This window comes from Seriola dumerili, unplaced genomic scaffold (genome assembly GCF_002260705.1).
Source record: "Seriola dumerili isolate Sdu_G_001 unplaced genomic scaffold, Sdu_1.0 BDQW01000149.1, whole genome shotgun sequence".
In the NCBI taxonomy this organism is placed as follows: Eukaryota; Metazoa; Chordata; class Actinopteri; order Carangiformes; family Carangidae; genus Seriola; species Seriola dumerili.
In genome coordinates this window covers 18,550,486-18,573,678 of record NW_019174404.1, presented here as the reverse complement: position 1 = coordinate 18,573,678, position 23,193 = coordinate 18,550,486, and the positions used below count along the sequence as shown (strand labels likewise).

The following is a 23,193-nucleotide window of genomic DNA, read 5'->3' as shown; positions in this document are numbered from 1 at the left end:
GCAATCAACAAATTTCTTCAATTTCTTCAGTATCAAGTACGTTTCTAGTGTCCTTTATTTTGTAACAAATAAGTTTTTCCGGTCTTTCCCCTGTTGTCATGAAAACTTGACGCAGCTCACAAACGGAGCTGTCAAGCATTGATGACGTCGAGGTGTGCGACTAAAATCATGCTTACAGTTGTGTTTACCCATGAAGTTCTATAGAAAGGGCTAAGCTGAGTTAGTTGTTCAATTTGAACATCGAAGGGAGGTGTGAGTCTGCTTTATATTATTATAACTGTCTATAGAGCCAACGAGTGATAGTTGCTTTTAACTTCCAGTATTTAGAAACAGTTAGGTTAGCTCATGGTTAGTCTTCGATGTTAACGATTCATGCACCCAACAGCATGTGTCAATTTTGTGTTGAGTTGGTTTGGGAACTAGGTTTTCTACAGTTTGTAGATGACATACAACATAACGTGAAACTGAGTCAGAATAGAGTATATTAAGTTCTACTAAACCCAGAGGTTAAACTTCAGAACATGGGCTCCAACTTGATATCTAAAGTCAAAATATGCCTGAAACCACTAAATCCTTTCTTATACCAAGGAAGTTTAGCTTTCCTCACCATGAAAACTTCACAGTTGGCTACCACAGCACGCTGTCTGTGCACCAGAGACACCAACCCCAAATCAGGTGGCAGACAGACAGTCAGACAAAACAGTGGGCCGACTGATGGACAGGGTGGGGTAAGATATAGGACCATCAGACATAGACAAGGAGGATTGTGGGAAGATACAGTGGACGGAGGAGGTAAAAGCTCATCTCTAAGGCAGAGACAATCCTTCCCCAAATCTGTGTTTTCTGCTGGGACGGCAAAGAGGACGGCAGAGATGCTGAAGAGGGAAGCATCTCTGGCCTCTGAGGATGAAGTGGACCCCAAGCAGGAGCCTGAAAGGAAGACAACTAGAGGAGCAAGTAGGACATGCTAGAACTCTCTACCTGATTAGGCATCTTTCACACTTTGTTTTCCTCTTACACTCAGATCCTTTTGGTACAAAATACAACAATATTTCTGAAAACAGATTTATGCAGGAACAATGCTGCTCAAATAACTATGCACAAATAATTCCAGATATTTTATATTTAAACTTGCTCAATAGACACTCAGATGATTTATGATGTCTAAATGACTCCATGAAAGTGTACGAGAGTAAATGTTTCAGTTCTCTGAACTAAAGCATGCATGTTTCACAGGAAAGGTGCAGCCTCCTGACCGGCCACTTTCTGTTGCTGAGTGGAGGAAGCTGAAGGAGTCTCTGGGAAATCCAGAACGCTTTGACATCAAGATGATCCATGCACTGTTCACCTCCGGGGCAGAGCTGGATATTGCCAAGTGAGAGGAGGATGAGTGTGTTTGTGTGGCTGTGATTTTTCTGAAAATAGTTTGTGGATGTTCAAATGTCCTTGCAGTAATGTACTTAGTGAGTACCTAATGTTTTGTGTCCAATATGTGCAACATAAAGCTCAATGAATTAAGTATGTCTGTTTTTAAAATCTTTTGGACACAGGTCTCTGCTGACTTTTGCCACCATGGAAACGGGGACGCTGTCCTATGAGCTCTTACTACGGTACCTTTCACTATGTGTGAGCGGCAGCCACGATGCCGAGGTGTTTGATGTCTATGACATCATGCGAGGAAGTTTCTCCTCTCTGGAAACGGGAGCCTCCACCCTCTTTATCAAGTCCTTCAGCCGCACAGCGAGGTGGAAGGAGGCGGTCAACCTCCTGCAGGAGGTTAAGAAGGTGGAGAGCTGTTTGCTTGGTCAGAAAGCATTTTAAACTCACTCATACTTTGTATCTCATCAGCTTTTACTGTCATCCCAACAGGTCTTTACCCCGTCATCACGCAACTATGGTGATGTCATTGCTGCAGCAGTGTTACACGGTGACATGACCACTGCCTGGGCTCTTTATGATGAATTGATGGAAAAAGGACTGAGTCCACACCAGGAGACCTGGGACGCTCTGTTTAAGGGAGTGAAGAAGACTAAGGAGGTGGAAGGGTTGGAAGAGGCCATGTCTCAGCCTGAACACCAGGAGAGGCTGCTGGGGATTCTGCTGCACATGAGGAACAACCAGATCTACCCACAGTACAGCCTCGCCAGCAGCATCAAGACCTCGTTTGAGAGGTAGGAGAGAGTGATTGGTTGGTTCACATCATAATAAGGTAGAATTTCATATAATGTTGAATAATTTACATTAAAAACTTTATAAATATAGAAAATAACCTGATTATCTGATGACAAGATATTATTTAATCTGTCTCATCAATTATGGAACTAAAAAGTGCTGCTTTTGAAAGTTGACTATGGAGTGAACACTGTAGCATTAAAAGTTCAGAAATTACTTCTCAATACATTTTAGTTGAAGCAGTCTATTGTGTAGCTAATGCTCTCAAGACTGTAGGGCTGTGCTCAACTGATTAAAATAATTGAGGTTGTTCATTGCTTTCATTTCAGGTGATATTGCCCTTTTTTCTATTTTCAATCCTTTGTACTGATAAAAAACAAGATAAAATTGCCCAAAGTAATTTCCCTTTGTCTGTATGAACTTCATACAATCTCCTTCCCTGTAATTTTTATTCACCTCATCTCCATTGCTCCTTGCTGTCATTACTCTTCTTTCTGTCTTTCTTTTCCTGTCTTCAGTCTCCCAGGACAGAAATGGAAAGGAAGTTGGACCAGCGCCACCCCAAAGTAATTACACCACTTCCTACTTTAACATAAAACCTTCACAGCAGCTCATGTTATTTAATCCATTTTTGTGAACAGGAAAAGCGGTGTGCTCCTTATGATAGTGATGGTGTGTCTGTCATTTATGTGTATGTGTGTGTGTGTGTGTGTGTGTGTGTGTGTGTGTGTCTCCAGGGGTCTGTGCAGGTGTTGTGGGTCAGAGTTAGAGTCCATCCAGCTGACTGTTGAGGAGTACCAACAGCTGAAAGACAGAGTGATGACTGACATCATTCAGGGACAAGATGTTTTCAACAAGACCACACCGGAGGTACACACACACACACACATATATATATGTAGGGTTTCCATGCCTTAACTGTGAATAAGTCTCTAATGATTCAGATCTAAGGTCATAGAGAGCTTAATACATCTCTACTTGGATTATAGTTTAGTGTCATTATTTGCAGTTTTTGAAATACAAATGGATATGAACAGATTAATAACAACAAATATTAACTTTATTAAGTCATACTTGATTTGTGATGCAGGTCGTCCATTAAATATGATCTAAATTCATATAAACCTTTTGATTAATACAGAACATGATTAATAACACATTATGCTATTTTAGGTTCAACAGTTTCTGAGCTGTGTTCAATTTGAATTAGCTTGTTTTTACCAGATTTTTAAATAGGGAATAATTAATACTAATTAATAATTCGGTGTTGTTCTAAAAGTGTGTAAAAAATCCTCTTTGGAAATGTATTTTGGGGGCTGACCTGTCAGCAGCATGGTACAGTAGCTTCACTGACTTATGCCAGATGGCGCCATTGGTTCACTGAGGTTTGCTGAAGCATCTTCTCAGACTTTGACTTGTTCAAACAGCTGCCGTCACTGTCTAGATGAATGAGATGAAAACAGCTTTTAAGGAGACGTTTTAAAGTTTAGCTTCAGGCACAGTGAGGCGGCTGTCTATCCATCCAGTTCAAAGACTGTACTGACTCATTTCTTTGGGCTGGTATGACTTTGATATTTAGTAATTAGCCCAAGACACAGACGATGATGCGAGCCAGTCATCTCTACCATCCTCAGAGTTGTAGGTTTGCTGCTGGGCTTTATAGACACATTTTTGACTACAAGTAGTTATAGTTTCCACATACATGGTGATGGATGGGTGGCTGGTAATAGTCTGTTTTACATTTTTACAGTTAATGTACGAATTAAACAACCCAGATATAAGATATTAATGATTGAGCTTTAGAGGGGCTGGTAGTTGGATTGTGTTACATTTGGCCCTGTGTTTCCAGTCTTAATGCTCGCTTCATAATGAACAGACAGATATGAGAGTGGTATCGATTATCTCATCTAATGCTCGGCAAAAAAGCAAATAAGGGGCTTTCCCAAAATGTCAAACTATTCCTTTAAGTTAAAGTTTCTCATATTAAAATGACATATTTAGCATGTTTCAAGGTCGGCAGGACCTTCCCGTCATAGGAAGCAAACGTGTCAGAGTGATAGGAGTCACACCACCTGTTTGATAATCAACTGTAGCCCACAGACGATAAGGATTTTGAGTAAACAGTAAACAGGGTAGCACACACATGCACGCAAACTTAAACACAAATGGGGGCCGTATTTTTAACTTGTGAGCCTCTTTTATAACCAAAAGCATGCAGTCATCACACTTTATCTCATATATCTGCATATGTGCGCTGTCTGTGTGGAGAGAGAGAGCCAGGGCACAGGCTTTTCATTGGATTGGAATGTACTGGCTGTATTTTTTATAATGCCACTGACAATTAACTTAAAAAACAAGGTTATTCACCTGAAATAGTTCCAGAAAGAAACTTGGCAACATCCGTAACATGTACTTAATCATAAGTCATATTTAATTTATGGACACAGAGAAAGTTTACATGTGTTCCGCTGTGTTTTTCAGTAGGCAGGGGGAGTTTGTCGGTGGAATAGTTAGTTAGATTGAGGGGATTTCCAGCATGTGGAGCACCATGTGAATCTGGATCACAGCTACCTCCCGCCGAGCAGACAGACAGAGGAAGGCAGACAGACATGCAGTTTAACTCGACTTTATTAATTCCCCATTTAAGGCTATTCATTTTACGGGCAAGCTTCAGACAACAATGAAGCAACAGATGCATTGAGGGGAAGATGGTCTTTCTTTTTGGTCTCTTTTGGTCTTTTTTTTGGAGGTCTTTCTGTCTGTGTGTGGTGATTACTGTGGTTGTCACAGCTCACAGGAAAGATAGATGTATAGATAGGTAGATAGATAGATGTTGAGTCAAACACCAAGAGTAGTCCTGCATTTTGACACGACACTTGGTGAACCCTGTGTAATTTAATACAAGCTAACAACCATTGTATATATATATATATATATATATATATATATATATGTTATATTATAAAGTAGATCCCTTATCTGACTTATTTTTGAGGCTGTAGTTTCCAGTGGTAACATTTCTTTGTGTTAACCCAGTTTCTGAAAAAAAATAGAACAGTTTCACAAAGGCTGTATTTGTAATGAGCTGTATTGCAGTACATTGCACCCCCTCTACAACTGCCTTTGCATTTATTTTTGTTTCCAGACTGTTAGAGTTAAATAACCAACCAGCATGCAATATGTTTTTTCTGACCACAGGAACATCATATGTTCGGCTGGTCGAACACATTTCAGCACAGTTACAAGCTTCAGAAACCAAAACAAGAACACAAATTCAGTTTTAATCATTTTAACAAGTAAAAACTGCTTTTTAAAAAATTACTTTTAGTTCACTACAATACTAGAGTTGCACTTCAATATCAAAAATCACAATCAGAGGATTAAAAACATTCAAATTCTTATATATAAGGTTTACCTCTCGTCATTTATCTCATTTACTTTGGGGTTCACTTTATCTCTTCCCCTAAATTCAAAGTGTTGGCCCAGAAATCTAATTTGAATTACATTAATAAGTGATAATGCATAAAAGCCTTTATATAGTCAGTTTTTTTTGTATTCTGATTATATTATTATATTATTCTTTTATTATATTATTATATAGGTTAGTGGTAATGCTGTGGGAATGTTTTCAGAATACTATCGTGCTTTATCTACTTTGTGTAATGATGGTGCATAAGTGGTCCTGAAAGCTTATGTATGCAAGTGTGTGTGTGTGTGTGTGTGTGTGTGTGTGTGTGTGTCTGTGTGTGTCTGTGTGTGTCTGTGTGTGTGTCTGTCTGTCTGTCTGTCTGTCTGTCTGTCTGTCTGTGTGTGTGTGTGTGTGTGTGTGTGTGTGTGTGTGTGTGTGTGTTCACAGTGGCACAATGAGCTGGTTTCACATATCAGCTCTGGAAAGTCCCTGGATAATTATACTGGACTTTCTCTCCATCTTTCTTTTCCTCCTTGTCCTTCTCTCATTCTCTTCATTCTCTCTTAATTTTTCTGACCCAATTTAAACTTTTTTTTTTTTTTTTTTTGCACAATTTTTATTGTTTTGGATTTCTTCACCCTTTCTCAATCCCTTGTCTCTTCTCCACTCTTTCATCTGTGTGTCACCCATCAGTTTTATTCTCTGATTCCTTTTGCCACCCACCTAAAACACACATCTCAACCATCTCAACCAAATCCCATACTCTTCGTGTGTGTGTGTGTGTGTGTGTGTGTGTGTGTGTGTGTGTGTGTGTGTGTGTGTTGAACTAAAACAATTGAAATAGACACTTGATCATCACCAGGGCTTGTGAGGCGTTTTATGTAGATCACAGCTCCATCAGAGGAGGAATATTACAGCCTTTTTTACATTTTTACAATCACATTTTCATGGTGCACGTTGTGCATGATCGTGTGCACACAGTAAGGTTTCAAGTCCAGGGGAATTCACAGCAGCCTATTTCCATACTGCTGCTATCTAAAAGTGAAAGTACCAACAATGCTTCTGTGCCGCCCTATTCTAAGATTCAGCTCTACTTTCCTGTTATGGTATAAATCTGTGATACAGTATGTTACACATTGTCTACAGTGGGACCCACAGGTGGGTTCAGATAGAAGGGGGTCTGACACTATTTGCTGCATTTTAAGTTGCTGTGGTAATACTAACATTAAGCCTCAGGAAGACACTGAATCTCTATAGATGTTTTTCCACATTAGACTTTTGTATACTGTATCTTAGTCCCTTTAGAGGAATGAGAATTCCAGTGCAAATAAAGCTGAGAGTCAGCTCTCAGTAACCCACTTTACATTCTGTCATATTCTAAAAGAAGTGTAGTCACACAAGGAAAAAAATCCAGGTTATTACCCAGGTCCACAGTGCATAAACATTACAGGATTGTAAACTTTATCCAAACACAGAGAACTCTACAGTCAGTCACGTAGCCAGCTGGCGCTCTGCCATCTCAGTACCGAGATGGAAAGGCCAGGTAGATTTATTACTGGCGGGCCTGTGGTCAGGCAGCGAGAGGATCAGCCAACCATCAGACCAGTGAGCTCACAGCTGGGGTTCAGCTACGCTCCTCGACCACAATAAGGAACCAACCCCTGATGTTGTAGAGAGTTCTGCATACTTTTTCTACACATTTTCAGCACCATGTATTTAGTCAGACATCCAGGTAATTAGTCTGTCAAACTGTCAGACATTATACCAAAATGTAGAAATCAGCACATTTCAGATTTTTGCTCTATGGTCATGAATGAGATATGCAATGGAGTGATACACACCCATATCAAATGGACAATTAAAATACACACACGAGGAAGGAAAAAAAACAAACTGTGTGTCTCAGTCATTCTAATCATTCTGTCATTATCATTATCATTAATGGAGTTTTGCTCCAGGCTGGAAAAGACTTCAAAAGATGTAATATCAAATGTAAAATAAAGTAGTATAAATACAACATATCCGTTTTCAGCCTTACTATCAGCAGCTCTAAAGATGGTAACCTTGGTCCATTCGTCTGTCGGTTGGTCAGTCTGGCCACTTTTGGTCCTTACTGCAATACTTCAATAACTTTTGGATGAGATGCCATAAAATTTGGTGCAGACGGCACAGAGGATAAATTCTGTTACATAATTCTTATATAACTGTGGTGATCCCCTGACTTTTCCTCAAGCACAACCATGAAATCTAAATCTTATTTTGTCCAGTACTTTGGTTTATGATCTAGTGCCTGCAAAAACAAATTCCTATCAGCTAAATAAAATCTTTTATTTCTTACTCTCTTGGTCAATTCTCAGAATTCTTCTTCTTCTATTAACATTTACACACTCTGCTATAAAATACTATGAGGCTCTATGGTTAAATAGCAAAAAGTAGTAATGTCATGTTGTATTAACTCAAGTGTTTTTGTTGGCATTTCATTTAATGTCTGTCTCTCTGTCTGTCTAATAATGTGTCTGTTCTAGGAGTTGGAGCATTTCAAAGCGTTTGTGCAGAGGAAGCCAGCTTTTGATGTGGTTGTAGATGGGCTGAATGTAGCAAATATCAACAAGGACAAAAGCAAGCTGTCAGCGACGGTGAGAATTCACACACAGATGCACATGCATGCAAAATGTGGTACAGAAAAGAGATGAAAAGAGTTAATCTGTATATTAGATAGGGGCAACCAGTCTAATGGTGCTTAGTCAGAATCCTCTCTACACACACACACACACACACACACACACACACACACACAGACACACACACACACACACACACACACACGCACACACACACACAGTTTTACAGTCTAGTTTTTAGTGGTTTCTTCCCACATATATGTTTGTCCAACCCAGGGGCTTTTCTGACAGTTGCACAATGACTAACCCTGCAGTGTGTGTCTCTGTATAAATGATAGATGTGTGTAGGAGGTGTCTTAATAAATGGCCAATACCTGATTTTAACAACACCTAGCCCACTTGTCTGGCTTCCCACATCTGTCTTGTCTGTCATGATGTGTGTGTATGTGTGTATGTATGTGTGTGTCTGTCTCTGTCCGAAATATATCACATTTCCACTTACTCACACTTTCTCATATGTTATGCAACTGCAAGACAAAGGAAAGTCCAAACTGACAAATGTATTTCCCTATCTCATCTGTCTTATCTAGTTTGTGTGAAACCTAAATAAATTATTTAGATTAATGCAAAAGTCATCAAAATTTACATTAGGACCACTAACAGAAACTTTTATTCAAATGTGTGTATGAATGAAACTGTAGGTCAGCGACACAGCTATGCATGAAACATGAAATTAGCTTCTGAATTTATGATTATCAAGAGTCTTCAGCCACATATTTGAAGTGCTTTAAACTAAATGCTAACATCAGCATGCTAACATGCTCTCAATGACAACACTAACATGCTGATGTTTAGAAGGTAGTTATCAATACACAGTAAAGTACAGTGCCAATACCTACCTTAATCTTAGTTTAGGATGTTAGGATGTTAGCATGCTAACATTTCCTGATTAGCACTAAACACAAAGTACAGCTAAGGCTGATTGGGAATGTCATTAGGTGCTAGATGTGACAGTTTGTAATAGGCTTGGGCTGATATTTGATAATATTGTATATAACGACCTTTCCTGCCATATGCAATATTTTGCACAATATCGAGTTTTGCACAGTTTGCTCTCCTGCCAACTCCGACACCATTTCACTGCTGTGCTTACTGTACGTTGTAACAGCTGCTGATTAGTGGCAGTATCGCTGGCCTGAAACATACTCGTATATCACAATATTTGGGCTGGACTGTATCAAGATATTACATTTTGGATATCGCCCAAGCCTAGTCTGTACCAAATTGAATGGCTTTCAGATTTCACTTCAAATCTCAAATGTGAACTTTATTGTGGTTCTATAGGAAAAGACAGGGGATCACCAAAGTCATTAGGTTTCATCCTCTGGGAACCATCAGTATGTTTACAAACTTTCATGCAAATCCCTCCAGCAGGTCGTCCCTCCAGTATTTCAGTCTGAAGCAAAGTGGTGCACCGATGGACATCCGAGGCATGCTGTTAGCATGGTTAAAATGAGATATGTACAACATGTGAGTCGTTAAAGGTCCAATAATATAAATATATGACATTTAAAGGCTTCTCTAGAGCCCACAGACTCACTAAGCATAGAAATAATTCCCAATATTTCATAGGACTTCTCTGCTCTACAAAATAATTGGTTATGTGCTGTAAAAGTAGACAGCAGTGATTTTTTTAGCTATGGCAACAAGGAGGATGATAGGAGTTATTCATAGCATTATCTTCTATATTAGACAGAGTTACATTAATTAGTGGCCTGAGTTTGTGTCAGCTGCTCATCTTTCGATATCCAAAAAGACATCCAAAAACGTGAGTTGTGATGTGTGAAAATGCAAATGATTTTAATTTACATATTGTTTGTTTGTACACTGTTGTTGTGTGATTTTGTTACTTACAAAAACTATTCTAATTCACTATGTTTACTGTCTTTTTCACATTTCACTACCACTCATATGCATACACATCAATTCAAACAGCCAGTGTCTGAGTGCCAGATGCAAACAATGTTAAAACCTGTCTTAAAACCTGTATTGCTCATGTAAGAGCTACTACTTGCATCCTAAGGTGTGGTTATGTCTCTAAATGGAGCTGGTAGACATTTGAAAGACATTTGAATCATTCAATTTTCATATTCCATTTTTTAATGTGAGTATAAATAAAAGAATTGAGGTATGTGTGTGTTCCAGTTGTTGGCGGTGGTGTCAGACCTGGAGCGTCAGGGCCTGACTGTTCTGGTCTTGGGGAGGAAACACATGCTGCGGGCCACCAGATCCTGGGAGAGACACAACATGAATCTTATCCAGGAAAAAGCCCATTGCTTCTTCACTGACGACATGTGAGCACCTGATAATGAAGAAGACTAGTATGGAATACAGTTTACAGAAAACACATAAATCACATTTACACTGCAGGCTAACACTGGCCATATATATATATTCAGTCATGCAACTGCAATTTGTTCATTGTGCATTCATTGAAATCTGCTCTAAAACCAAAAGGGTTTTGTGCTGCAACTGCAAAAGCTGCAACAAGTGGGTGGCTGACTAATAGAATAAACCAGAACAGAGAATATAAATTCACATGTATCATTCAGCATGTTGTTGTTTTGAAATACATCTGTTCATTAACAGCCTTTTTGGACTTAAAAGGCTCAATTTGTAATCAGTTTATCTCGCACCTGCCTGTTTGTGTCTGTCAGTTCAGAGGACGACCCCTTCCTGCTGTACGCCACTTTGCATTCTGGGAATCACTGTCGGTTTGTGAGTAGGGACCTGATGAGGGACCACAAGGCCTGCCTTCCAGACGGAGCCACCAGACGGCTCTTCTTCAAATGGCAGAGAGGTCACCAGCTGGTGGTGGATGGACTCGTCGTAGCAGGCAGGAGGGTCCAATTTCAGGTGAGGAAGAGGAGGAACGGGAGGGGAAGGATATGAGAGGAGAGGGTGGATATGTTGACACGAAGAAATAAGCATACCAATTAATTGTGTATGTGTGTCTGTGTGTTTAGAGTATTCTCAAATATGACACCACTATCCAGACTTCAGGAGACTCATGGCACGTTCCCTACGACGACACAGAGGACAGGAGCACCTATGAAGTACCACAACGATGGCTTTGCCTCACACAGAAGCACTGAACACACACACACTAATTTCACAACAGAGCATTTTCCAAGTCATTCCTTTGGATCATATGCTTTGAATATAACAGTGGACCTGTGAATAAAACCACAAATTTAACACAACTGAAGTGCTTGTAGTTTTTTATTATTAACTTTAAACCACAAGAATTTATTTTGTTTATCTATTAATAAATGTTATTACAATCCTTGGTATCACATTGCAACAAAGCAAAGGAGCAGCATGACACTGTCAGTAGAGACATGTAAAAACTACAATCCTGTGACGTTGACCCGGATGTAGAAGCCCTCAGTCAGACAGATCATTTCCGGAGCAAATGTTTGCCATGTTTTGCTTCTGTTGTCTCTCAGTTTAGTTTCAGATTCAGTCTTCACCAGTTTACCACAGTTATTTGGAGCCGTCATGTCTCGGGGGTCAAGCGCAGGGTTTGACCGCCATATCACCATCTTCTCCCCGGAGGGAAGACTCTACCAAGTCGGTCAGTAGTGAGAGAAATTAACCAATCTCAACTTGCTCTGTCATCACTGCTGGCTAACAGGCTAACATTAGCTAGCAGCTTCTAGCTTACTCATTCATAGCTCAATGTTGTTATGGACAGATAACTATTTCATTACATGGTGTTACGGTCAAAATAATTGCAGGTAATATATTATTAACTTTAAATACATACAGTTCATTAGTAATTCTAGCTAACCAGGTTCGTTTTATTGCAGTTTGCTAGCTAACAAATCTCCCAGCTAGCTAAATTTAGCTGAGGAGTTCTACCATAAGTTTGTTAATGTTTACATAGATGGTTTTTTTTTTTCAATTTAGTTGAATTCCTTATTTTGTTAACTCTGATAGCTGCCAGTCAAGTAGCACACTACTTACCAATTTTAACAATTTTTAATAGTCATTCTCTTGACCAAGTGACTCATTATATCTGAGCTCTATTGCATGTTAGCCTCAGACCTGAGACAAATATTGTCAAAAGAAAACCTGTGAAAGTGAAATACCACTATGATACAGTTGTATACATTGTGTTATATTTAGAGACTTGTATTTACATGTATACTCAAAACAATTAAGTAGCTTGGATCCTGATTTTAACAAAAAACAACTTTGCCCACAGTGGTGAAAAGTTTGACATGAGCAGTCTGTTTTTAACCTTCTATCTGTTTTCAGAGTATGCCTTCAAAGCCATCAACCAGGGAGGACTGACCTCTGTAGCCGTCAGAGGGAAGGACTGTGTTGTGATCGTCACACAGAAGAAAGTCCCTGTGAGTAAACACGGACACATTATAAACGAGCAGAAGTTTCTGTTTCTTAAAGAAATGTGTGATCAGATTCCCCAGCTGTCATTATGGTTCTTGTATGAGCACGGTGATCTGTTAGTGATGTCTATGTCTCGTGTCTTTCTCAGGATAAGCTGTTGGATGCCTTGACAGTCACACATCTCTTCAAAATCACAGAGAACATTGGCTGTGTCATGACCGGCATGACTGGTAAGTTACGCCTAGTCTCAACAATACCTGAAACACTGAAAATAGCTTGAAATGCATCTGCTAGAAAAAAATAAAATTGTTACAGCAGTACATTACAAGTTTGACACATTACAAGTTTGACGATAGTAAATAACATGTCAACTGTATTAAGTGGTAGGATATAGTCTATTATGAGTTGCATTATTCAGCTAGAAAAATTAAAAACTATAACAAAACCCATAGCTCATATCTCTGCAGCAGCCCAGAGTCTACATGTTTTAGCAGTAATTTAAAGTCATTTAATCAGGTCAGTGACTGCCTTGTCTGACAACCATGTTGAATCACTAATTTCTGTGATCTTGTTGATCCATTTACACATAGAGGTTTATCATATTCTTTCTCTGCAAAAAACATTTTTAAAAATTGTGTTTTGTCCACTTATGTATTTCTTTTATTCATTTTTCTGAAAAGCTCTTTCTGTCTCTTCCTCTCCCACAGCTGACGGCAGGTCTCAGGTACAGAGGGCCCGGTATGAAGCAGCTAACTGGATGTATAAGTACGGCTATGAGATCCCTGTGGACATGTTGTGTAAACGCATGGCTGACATCTGCCAAGTCTACACGCAGAATGCTGAGATGAGGCCACTAGGATGCTGTGAGTAGTGTCCATGTGTGTTTGTGTATACCAGAAACATGTACTCAATAATTGATTATGTTAAATAAGATTTAAACCAAAGCTGGCACATTATAAATGTTCAAAATAACTTATTGTCATCCCCTTTTCAATTAATATGGGTTCCTCCATGACCAGGGCTGGTGAATGGTTTTATTTTAGCATCACTGAGTGGTGCATTAAGACCTACACTGAAATCTGCTTTTGTAAGAGAATAACTAGTATGAAAGTAGTAGTTTAGTGTCCCATTATTGTATAAATGTTGCTTTCATCACAGAAAATAAGCACACAGTATCATCAGCAGCTCCAACTTACATCTTGTATCTTTGACACTGGATAGTGGTCAAGCCCACATCTTCTTGCACAAGGTTTCATGTCAGTTTTAACAATGATTTCATATTTTTTCTTAAAAGTAAATTAAACTTTTCAAACTGCTGTTTAGAGCATAAACCAGATGTTAAATAAATTACTTCATCTCTGAGTTTTTGTTCCTACTGTCAAGTTTTAATTTCCCTCTGCCTCTTGCATCCTTCCCCCAGGTATGATAGTGGTTGGAGTGGATGAAGAGATGGGTCCACAGCTGTATAAGTGTGATCCAGCCGGCTACTACTGTGGCTTTAAGGCCACAGCAGCTGGAGTCAAACAGACAGAGGCCACCAGCTTCCTGGAGAAGAAAGTCAAGAAGAAGCTGGACTGGACCTATGAGCAAACTATAGAGGTATGAGACACACAAACACATACTTATACGTGTGTATACATATATATATATATATATATATATATATTTATACGATATACACAAAGAGTCTTGTCATATTTATAATGCCACAATGTAATTTCTTCCCAAAACTACATTATTGATTAGGACTGTGGGATGGTGGTCAAATAAGTTGTAATACATTCCAGGGTTTTTACTGGTTACTGAATTTCCAGAATGTCAGTGAATTTCGCTTCATATTTTCCAGACAAGGAAGATCGGGGGGTTTGGTAATTTTTTTTTATGTCAGGAAATGTCTGGGAGTTTTACAGCTGTGTTACTTTACTACAACTGTGTGGTTTCTGGTCAACTCAAAGGGAACCAAACTGTTGCAGTCACTTAAGGAACTGATATCGTGGTAATGGATTTAGTTATAAAAATTGAAAATATCAGTAAGGATCCTGATATTAATACAATATAAAAATACGATTTGATCTCTTGTTATAAGAAGTTAAAGCAAAGAGGAGACTTATGTCTAAATTAATCTAAATTTAACATTACATCCACCTTTTGTAACGACCTCCATTTCACAATCTAATGTTTATTGGTGGACAAGCAGAGCAGATCGGCAAAGATGTGTGATCTAGCTGTATTTAATCTTCTAGAGAGTTGAACATCTGTTAAAAAGTCAGCAGATGTGGAAACTCTAGTCTTGGAAACACTGAATTGACACACTGATTGATTTGCAGTCAAATGTTTACAGACATGCACACATGCAGTTACTCAGACAGTGACACAGTGCTGCTCACTGGTAGAAGTGAAGGCTTTCATTCCATCCTTATTAGCTCAGTGACTCCATTAACAATTACAAGCATCCCTTACATATTTATACATTATGTTCCATCTTACGAGATTATTCGACACAATGAGTTCCTTAATGCGTCTAAATGCATCTATCTCTCAGATGTAATGTTTTATTTTCTCTTCCTCCTTCCCTCTTTCATGCTTCTCTCCACCTCGCCCCTCCCTTTATGGTCTCAAAACAGACGGCTATCTCATGTTTGTCAACCGTACTGTCCATTGACTTCAAGCCCTCAGAGCTGGAGGTGGGAGTCATCACTACACAGGAACCAAGATTCAAGTGAGTATTTTGCTGAGACATGAGTGAGAAATATAATCCGTGCCACAGGTTGAAGTCTGGTTTGAATAGCCAGAGGCTGATAAATGGGATTTACAGAGAAAATGTAAAATATGGTCTTCCTGAAAAAGGTGCATGGGCTTAGCCAAACTTCCTGGGTAAATTTCACTGACTGAATGAAAAGCAAAGTAATTTTTGTTGCTCAAGAAAACATGCAGCTCCATTGCTCCAGCCATTGAAGTCTTTTATGATTGTTCTGAAACTGAAAAGAAGTTAAAGACAAAAAAAGAATATGGTCTTATGCTGGCTCTGTCCAGAGTTATGATTAAAAATTGAGAAAAATAGAAGTGTTGTAATGGAAATTCCCTACAACTAAAACCAGGGATAAGATCAAAGTAAGAGCTTACATGGTCGAGTGTGATCTCACAATGTCTGTGTGTGTATGGCCCACAACATCTGGCAGAACAAAAAACATGACCGTTAAACTTGTGTGTGTTTGCGTTCCAGGATCCTGTCGGACTCTGAGATTGATGTTCACCTGGTGGCTTTGTCTGAGAGAGAGTGAAGAAAGTTGGCAGCCATTTTGTAGCCGTCATCATTACATGGATGATGAACGGCGAACACAGGAAAGCCCCACCTCCCTCACACAAAAGTCTTGTCTAGAAGGAAGATAAAGGAGGAGCTGGTATCATCTTGTTGACAACAAAGTGAGGTTGAGACAAAACAATACAGAACAATATGGCCATTTTATAGCAGGTGGGTAGAATATGTTACCCAGCTGCACTGTCAGTGTTCCCATCATGCAACCTGCCCCTCCTCCATCCTCCCTGGTCAGGGCCAGGACCTGACAAGACACAATATTATCCACATATCGACCCCTTCCTGCATTTTCCTTCTGGCCACACTGAGACATCGTCGTTGCAGCCGGCTGCCAAATGTCACAGAGCCTGGACAGATGCCGGACATTGACATCAGTCCACCAGATATGACACAGGAGCCTGACATGCTCCTTGGTCGTGATGTTCCAGACAGGTGTTAACCACAGTGCCCTCTCTGTATGCAGCTCAGCTCAAATGTCTGGAAGATGGAGGTGTGGTAACACTACAACAACGGCACAATACCTCTTTTAAGTATGAACTCAGTGGTCCAGTAGCATCTTGAGTCACTGTATTTAAAACAGTGCTTCCTAACCATCTTTACTCAGGGCTGCCACAACTTGTACTTTTTGAATCTGTCTCGTTTTATTCATCTGCCTCAGTCTCTCCTCTCTACTCGTCATTAGCTCCAGGATGATGTTTATGCTCTGATGTACTTTGTGATAACCCAGGGAACAGCTGTGGGAATTCTCCCGTTGTGACAGTCATCATCAGTCACACCCCTGTTTAGGTCTACTCAGGTCAATGTCAGTGGGAAGTCGCTAAGTATATTCCTTTCTTTCCATTGTGTCTTGACCCTCCTCCCATCTGCTGCCATTGCTGTACAATACAGCACTTCTATTAAACACAATGTTTTTAAGGAACCCTTTAGTTTGGCTGTTTCCTTTTCTGTGCATATTGAACCTTGTGCTGTTGTATCCTTCTTGTTCATCTGAGGGGCATTCCATTCAGACTTGTGCAATATTGGACATGCTAATAGGTCCAACCCAGTATTGCTGTAGTGACTCGGTGCTTATTCAGACATGAGATCGACATGTTTTATTAGGTACGCCTGCACAATCTATTGCAATACAATAACGTAACGTCTTTCTTTACAAACTTTATAATGTTCTGATTTTGTTGACATTGTCAGAAATGTGTAAATTCAATTATATATTTACTACTGAGGTCACAGTCAAAGGTAGTGTTGTACTGGACTAAATTATATTAATAAGTGTTGCTATTGTTTTGTCCTCATTAACATACAAGAGGGGGGCAGAGTATTAGAAACCCCTCTGAAATACAACACTACCACAAACTATGATCTCAATACTAAAACATGTAATTTAATTAACACCTCTAACAGTGTCATACTGAACATACTAAGCAGCATATAAATAGACTTCACTGCAGAACTGTGTGTTGGATTGCATTAGACTGCAGGTGTACCTAATAAAGTGGCTACTGACTGTATATCTGTCACATTAATGGTTCCTGTGGGAGCATTGTTTTCAGTCAGTGAGGTGGATCTTCAGATTTCAATTACTGTACATTGTTTACATCGTGTAGTTGAGCTGGTTTATTCTGAAACTGTATATTGAGATAACCCCAGGGGCTGACTAGTGCTGAGTATGAATCAAATGGTGAAATATCACTCTAGTTAAGATTTTACATGGAATTTATATGTAGTATATGTAAACAACTGCAGTTGTTTACCACCAAAGATGGTGTACTAACAGGTCTACTGCAGCTATTTTAATATGCTTTTAATATAAATGGACAAAGATGAAGCGCCTAACCCTTTGACCCTTTGTCTAATTGGAAAAATAGTCTGTGGTCTGCACAAAAAATGTAGGCACACTAATTTCACTTGCTTAAAGTATATATTACAGTATTTTGTTGTACAATCCATTGTATTGAAGAAGCAAGTATTGAGTTGCTTGTGATTCATACAGCCATCATAGAATTGCATATGTGTTTTAATGATATTAATTTTACTGGAATTTAGGTAAAACTCCCTTCCTCCTTGTGCTGAACTGAAGCATCCTGTTGTTCTGCGGAGATTCCCTTCTTCGGAGGATGAGAAGCAGGAACATCACTAACAGTTGAGTGTTCTGCTCCTGGGAATTTCCTGCCCTGTCCCTCTCCCCCGCCCTTCAAAAAACTTCCTGATTTAGATGACTGAGCAATCAGCCTCATTCCACACACAAAAATTTCCCGAAGCCTCTTATCTCTTTCTACACACACACACACACACACACACACACACACACACACACACACACACACACACACACACACACACCCAGCAGGAAGAATTGCATTGCAGGCTCAGTTTGCTGTTAGTTCCTCATTCAGTGGAAGTGACTTGTCAAGGTATCAGAGAGTTCCTGCATGACATGCATTATATGAAAATAAAAGATGGCGGGTCAGAACTGAAACTCAGCTGTCATGCTTTGATGGAGGCATTTATACAATCAGACACACTGACGGCAGCAGAGAGGCACATGGTTAAAGTAATTTCCCATATAATTGCTGCCTTGTAATATTGTCAGGCGCTGTTGATTATACGCAGGGTTCTGTATGATCTTTATATTGTAATATTAGGAAGACATTTTTCTAATGTACATACGTGAAAGCATTCTATTCCAAGCTCAGTGTCTCAGTTTTCATCCAGGAGCCCCCACCATGTCACCCATCTCTACAAATATATTCACACAGGAGGTCTTCACTGTTAAATATGAGTCTTTTAATTTAACTGGAGTGTGCTGGACTGTTTGCTGTCTGACATATACAACCTACTCAACTGTACACATTCACAGCTTCCATAAAAAATACATCTTAGTATACACAGCATTTACAATATCATACAACAGAGCTGTTGCAGGTACATCTGTGTGGATGGATGTTTTTGTGATAATGATGCAGTGTCCACAGAATACAAGCGATCCTCTTATCATACAGCAATGCCATCCCATCATAATGTGTCACGTATTCACATCTCATTGTGTGCTTGCTCTCCTGCAAGCCCGGAGCAGTCTCACTGGTTTATTCGGCCGTCAGTCTCTGTTTCATTTGCCTTTACAGCTGCCTGTCCCATCCGTTTTGTCAGCGGTCACGCTCGCATCGCGTCACCCACGCTGTTGGGCTTCCGTCACGCGATTCCAGGAAGTAGTGGATGAGCTGCGCCGTCTCTCCTGTCCTCTACCGTCATCATCACAGCCTCCTGCCTCTGTAACTTCCTCTCTCCGTCTCGTTTCCTGCTAATGTCCATTCCAGTGAATGTCATCATAACTGACCTGCAGACACACAGAGGACAGAAAAAAATTGTTATACACTAAGCAGGAAATTTTCATGTTTCATTTATGCCAGACTGGCTGCACAGGGGAAATTCTGTGTTTTCAACACACACCTCCTCATCAAACGTCTCATCCTCCTCTTCCTCACTGTCATCTGAATCGCTGTCAGGCAGTTCCCTCAGCTCTGGGTTGGTCAGTGAGTACAGTTCTTCCCTGATGTCAAAACTTCCATAACCGTAGGTGAGGTGGTAGGGGGTGTGGCCACCAGAGGTCAGGAGGTTGGGATCTGCTCCTTTTTTCAGCAGCAGTTTGACCAGTAAGAGATTCTGTTGATCCACTGCCAGATGCAGCGCACTGCGACCGTTGTGTTGCTCCTACGGGAACATTAGATTTTTTATTAGCACAGGGAGAGAGGGAGAGTAAAGACAACAAGAGGGCTGGTCCTCAAAATGTCTCACATTGATTAATTGTGAACTATACAGTGTGTATACAAGTGAATTGTTTACCTTTGCATTAATGTCAGCTCCTAGTTCCACCATGTTCTCTACCAGTGAGAGGAAACCATGGACTGAGGCGAGGTGGAGGCAATTCTGACCTGCACAAAACATTAGAGGAACAATTTAACAACTGACCCCAGACCTGTACATGTCAGTTTTTAACAGCAGGAGAGTCCAGCATCCTAAGATGGGCTGCAAGTTATTTCACTGACTGAACTGAACAAATTATTCTTTTAGATATGCACTTACATCATACTGCCATGTTAATGCAGATTATAATAGGAAAACAGACTTTCACACAAAGTAATTTTCTATTTTGGTTGTTGTAGTTTATTTTGAAAACTTGGTTCACCAAAAGAATCTGTAAATAAGCCAACAATGCCTTAAAAATATCTGTGTACAAATCTAAAAGTAGAACCTTCCCCCTTTCTATTTGGAGCCTTGGCATCTACCATTATGTGCCATCAAATAGATGGGTTACACTCAGGATGTACTGCTATGAGAGGCAATGGTATTCCCCTTGCTTGCTCAAATGTTTCCTTCTTCCTAACCATAGTGTTCAGGGATAATGGGCATCAGAAATGACTCTTTGTGCCCACCAGTCCTCCTTTTAAATAGTGGTTAAGACCAGCAGCAGACTGGTTTCCATGCAGCATGGGTGGGCCACCACAGGACATTACCATCACCACAGAACAGAGTTTTCTAATATAGTTGAAACATTGTAAGTCAACCTACAACTGCTAAATCCATCTGATATGCAAACACATAAAGTTTTAAAGTTGACAACTGAAGCTTACCATTATAGTTGCAGGCAGCCATCACCGTGTGTAGATGCTCTTTCTGACAGAACTGTGTGATGACGCTGAAGCACAGCAGATTACCATGGCGACAGGCAATGTGAAGAGGCGTGTCCCCTCTGTTGTCCACCAGAGTGGGGTCACAGCCGGATACCAGAAGATGCTGACACACGTCTGCCTGGTTTGTTATTACCGCTAAGTGCAGAGGAGTCTGGAGAGGGAAAAATCACACCGAGACAGGTGAGTTATTGAGTCAGCAGGTATTTTCATTATTCTGTATGTGATGGTAGACACAGAGCATTAATTTTTACTATTGCTACAGTACAGGCTTGTGGAATGAGTAGTATACCCTGAGTAAGTACACAGAAATAGATGGAGGCATATGGGTATTGGAGAGGTAAGATGATAAAGATGAGACTGGGTAGAGATGAATATATTCTTTTTTTTTTTAAATCCCTTTCAAAGGCGTCTCTCACGTACCTGTCTCAGGTCATTTTGTGTGTTGAGGAAGTCTGTGTTCTTGGACTCGTCAATCATTGTCCTGATGTAGTCTTTGGCCTCATGGATGATGGCCAGGTGGAGAAGCCTATAGAGACAGAAGGAGAAGGTAGAAAACCTGTTAAAATACACATACACAACACAACCAGATGTAAAAGACTGAGGGAATATGTTCCACAAGGAAACCAGTAGCACATAGTCACTTGATACAGCTAACTAACAGCAAATATACTTCTGATTGTGTTTTTCTATCTACATCACATAATGTTATCTTTGAATAGTGAAAAGCTCAACTAATACCAAAAGGTTCTATGACAAACCTAAGGTTTAGTATAAGCAGACAACTGTTTTACTTTGTGCTAAATCGGGGGCAGGTTGTACATTTTATTAATTTATTGCAGATAATTAAGAAACTAGCCCTAAAAATGCTGACTTACACTAATGTAAAACTAAAGAAATAAGGGTTATAAAATCAAGTGGTATTTCTATCATAAATCAGAATGAAGGTACATCTCTGGACTCTGTAATACAGCAGGACACCCACTTTCCATGTTACTGGCCCCTAACATTCAAAAGATCCTTGATGCAGTTTATTTAGTGTTGGATTTTTTTTTTTATACACACACAAATCAAATCAGTTTGACAGATTTGTAAGCATAACACAGCAGTCAGTTTCACACTTGATGTAATAAGTAAGAATGCCATGACAGTAAATGAATGTAAATAAACAGAAAATGGCCCCTCTGTGATCCCTGAACTCCACACGAAGAGCCGCTGCAATGGTGCGGCTTTAAACATTTAAACTTATCATTTGGTTAAATCAGTGTAATATGGTTTCATGCTTCATTGCTTTATATGAGACAGTACCGTTGCGTCAGTTTTGATTACTTAGGTCACGTTGTTCAGCTTTGACCCGTTGGAAGATACTCAATGCACGAGCTCTAACAACAGTTAAAATACTTTACCGTAAACTCGAACTATATTTCTCCGCGGAGGAATTATGTTATAATGAAAATAACAGTTGGGGACTATTTTAATGTTATTCCCCTTGGTTTAATTACAGCAATAAGTCGCAGGCGTCTATTTCAGGGTAGAGTTTCACCCTCAGCCTCGACTGACTTACGCTGCTGCAATTTAAGGTACTTTTTTCTAGTTTTTTTCCTTCTTCTCACTTCACATGGGCGCGCGTCGGTCGGGTTCCTTGGCGGCGCGCCCGGGACTTTCCCAGCCTGACCCGCGGCCATAGTAGATTCCCTCCTGATAATAGCCTTTTGTTTACGTCCAGTATCACCGTGTCTGACCGCAGCTAGACCCATTAACAATCCGGCCACCAGTCCTGTGTATTGTCAGCACCGCAGCAGCGTACTTTTGTAAGCAGTAATGCATAAAAGTGGAGCACAAACACGGTCTGCACTAGGCCCAGGCCTGTGTATTGTAATGACAAGCTAGAGGAACACATTCCCCACAGGAAAGGGATCAAATTACCTCCAGGACCCGAGCTAGGCCTAGTCAGGCGATACTGCAAGCCTAGCTGTACCTCCGAGAACTCATAAATATCCCACCATGCGCAACTCCTGGTCAAACTTACGTGTCTCCGTCCTCTGTGATCTGTGTTTTCCATTCCTGCAGCTCCTCGGTTTCAGCGGGGAGTTGCTTGTGCTGTGGGGGATTACAGTTCACCTGGAGCTGACGGATCTCGGCCGCCACAGCCTGGTACTCCTCCTCTTTAAGCGAGTCCAGACCGCTGTCGAGCCGCTCATCTGTCGACTGACCCGGTTTCCCTTCTTTAGATTCCCGACTGTAATCCATTTGGTTTAATATACTGGTCCGGTGGAGGTCCATGGTGGTTTGTTGTTCGGGACGAGGTGCGTTTGGTTGTATTCTAAAGGAGAAACGCAGCAGTCTGTAAATGCCCTCTGTGTGGCTGCAACGGGCGGAGCTAACAACTAGGTGGGGGATTTCCACAAAACTGTCACTTAGAATAACACGGCATACAGATTGCTGGCTCCAAGAGGGGATTTCTATTGAGACACATATAAATACACTACTCAGTCTGTAACCAAGAGAGCAAAGTACTTTTGCAGGCTACATCTGCTGCACTTAAAATACACATTTTCTCAACTATTTCTACCTCTA

General features: G+C 40.2%; 3 protein-coding genes across 3 annotated transcripts; 2 read left to right on the top strand and 1 right to left on the bottom strand.

The window, feature by feature from the left end:
- Window positions 1-120: 120 nt before the first annotated feature.
- Window positions 121-11,447, top strand: kiaa0391 (KIAA0391 ortholog). Its single transcript, XM_022751003.1, has 10 exons — window positions 121-957; window positions 1,237-1,375; window positions 1,551-1,785; window positions 1,870-2,171; window positions 2,691-2,738; window positions 2,910-3,042; window positions 8,107-8,217; window positions 10,408-10,556; window positions 10,920-11,118; window positions 11,229-11,447. Exons 1-10 carry the CDS (start codon window positions 522-524, stop codon window positions 11,355-11,357), a joined length of 1,881 nt encoding a protein of 626 aa, XP_022606724.1. The 5' UTR covers window positions 121-521; the 3' UTR covers window positions 11,358-11,447.
- Window positions 11,448-11,672: 225 nt separating this feature from the next.
- psma6 (proteasome subunit alpha 6) lies at window positions 11,673-16,850 on the top strand. Its single transcript, XM_022750025.1, has 7 exons — window positions 11,673-11,839; window positions 12,526-12,620; window positions 12,764-12,845; window positions 13,323-13,478; window positions 14,036-14,214; window positions 15,240-15,334; window positions 15,839-16,850. The coding sequence occupies exons 1-7, from the start codon at window positions 11,764-11,766 to the stop codon at window positions 15,894-15,896; spliced, it is 741 nt and encodes a 246-aa protein (XP_022605746.1). The 5' UTR covers window positions 11,673-11,763; the 3' UTR covers window positions 15,897-16,850.
- Window positions 16,851-18,691: 1,841 nt separating this feature from the next.
- On the bottom strand, window positions 18,692-22,968 carry nfkbia (NFKB inhibitor alpha). The gene is made up of 6 exons (XM_022750024.1): window positions 22,646-22,968; window positions 21,040-21,145; window positions 20,560-20,770; window positions 19,772-19,860; window positions 19,379-19,639; window positions 18,692-19,265 (listed from the first exon to the last, which is right to left on the bottom strand). Exons 1-6 carry the CDS (start codon window positions 22,897-22,899, stop codon window positions 19,230-19,232), a joined length of 957 nt encoding a protein of 318 aa, XP_022605745.1. The 5' UTR covers window positions 22,900-22,968; the 3' UTR covers window positions 18,692-19,229.
- Between the last annotated feature and the right edge of the window lie 225 nt (window positions 22,969-23,193).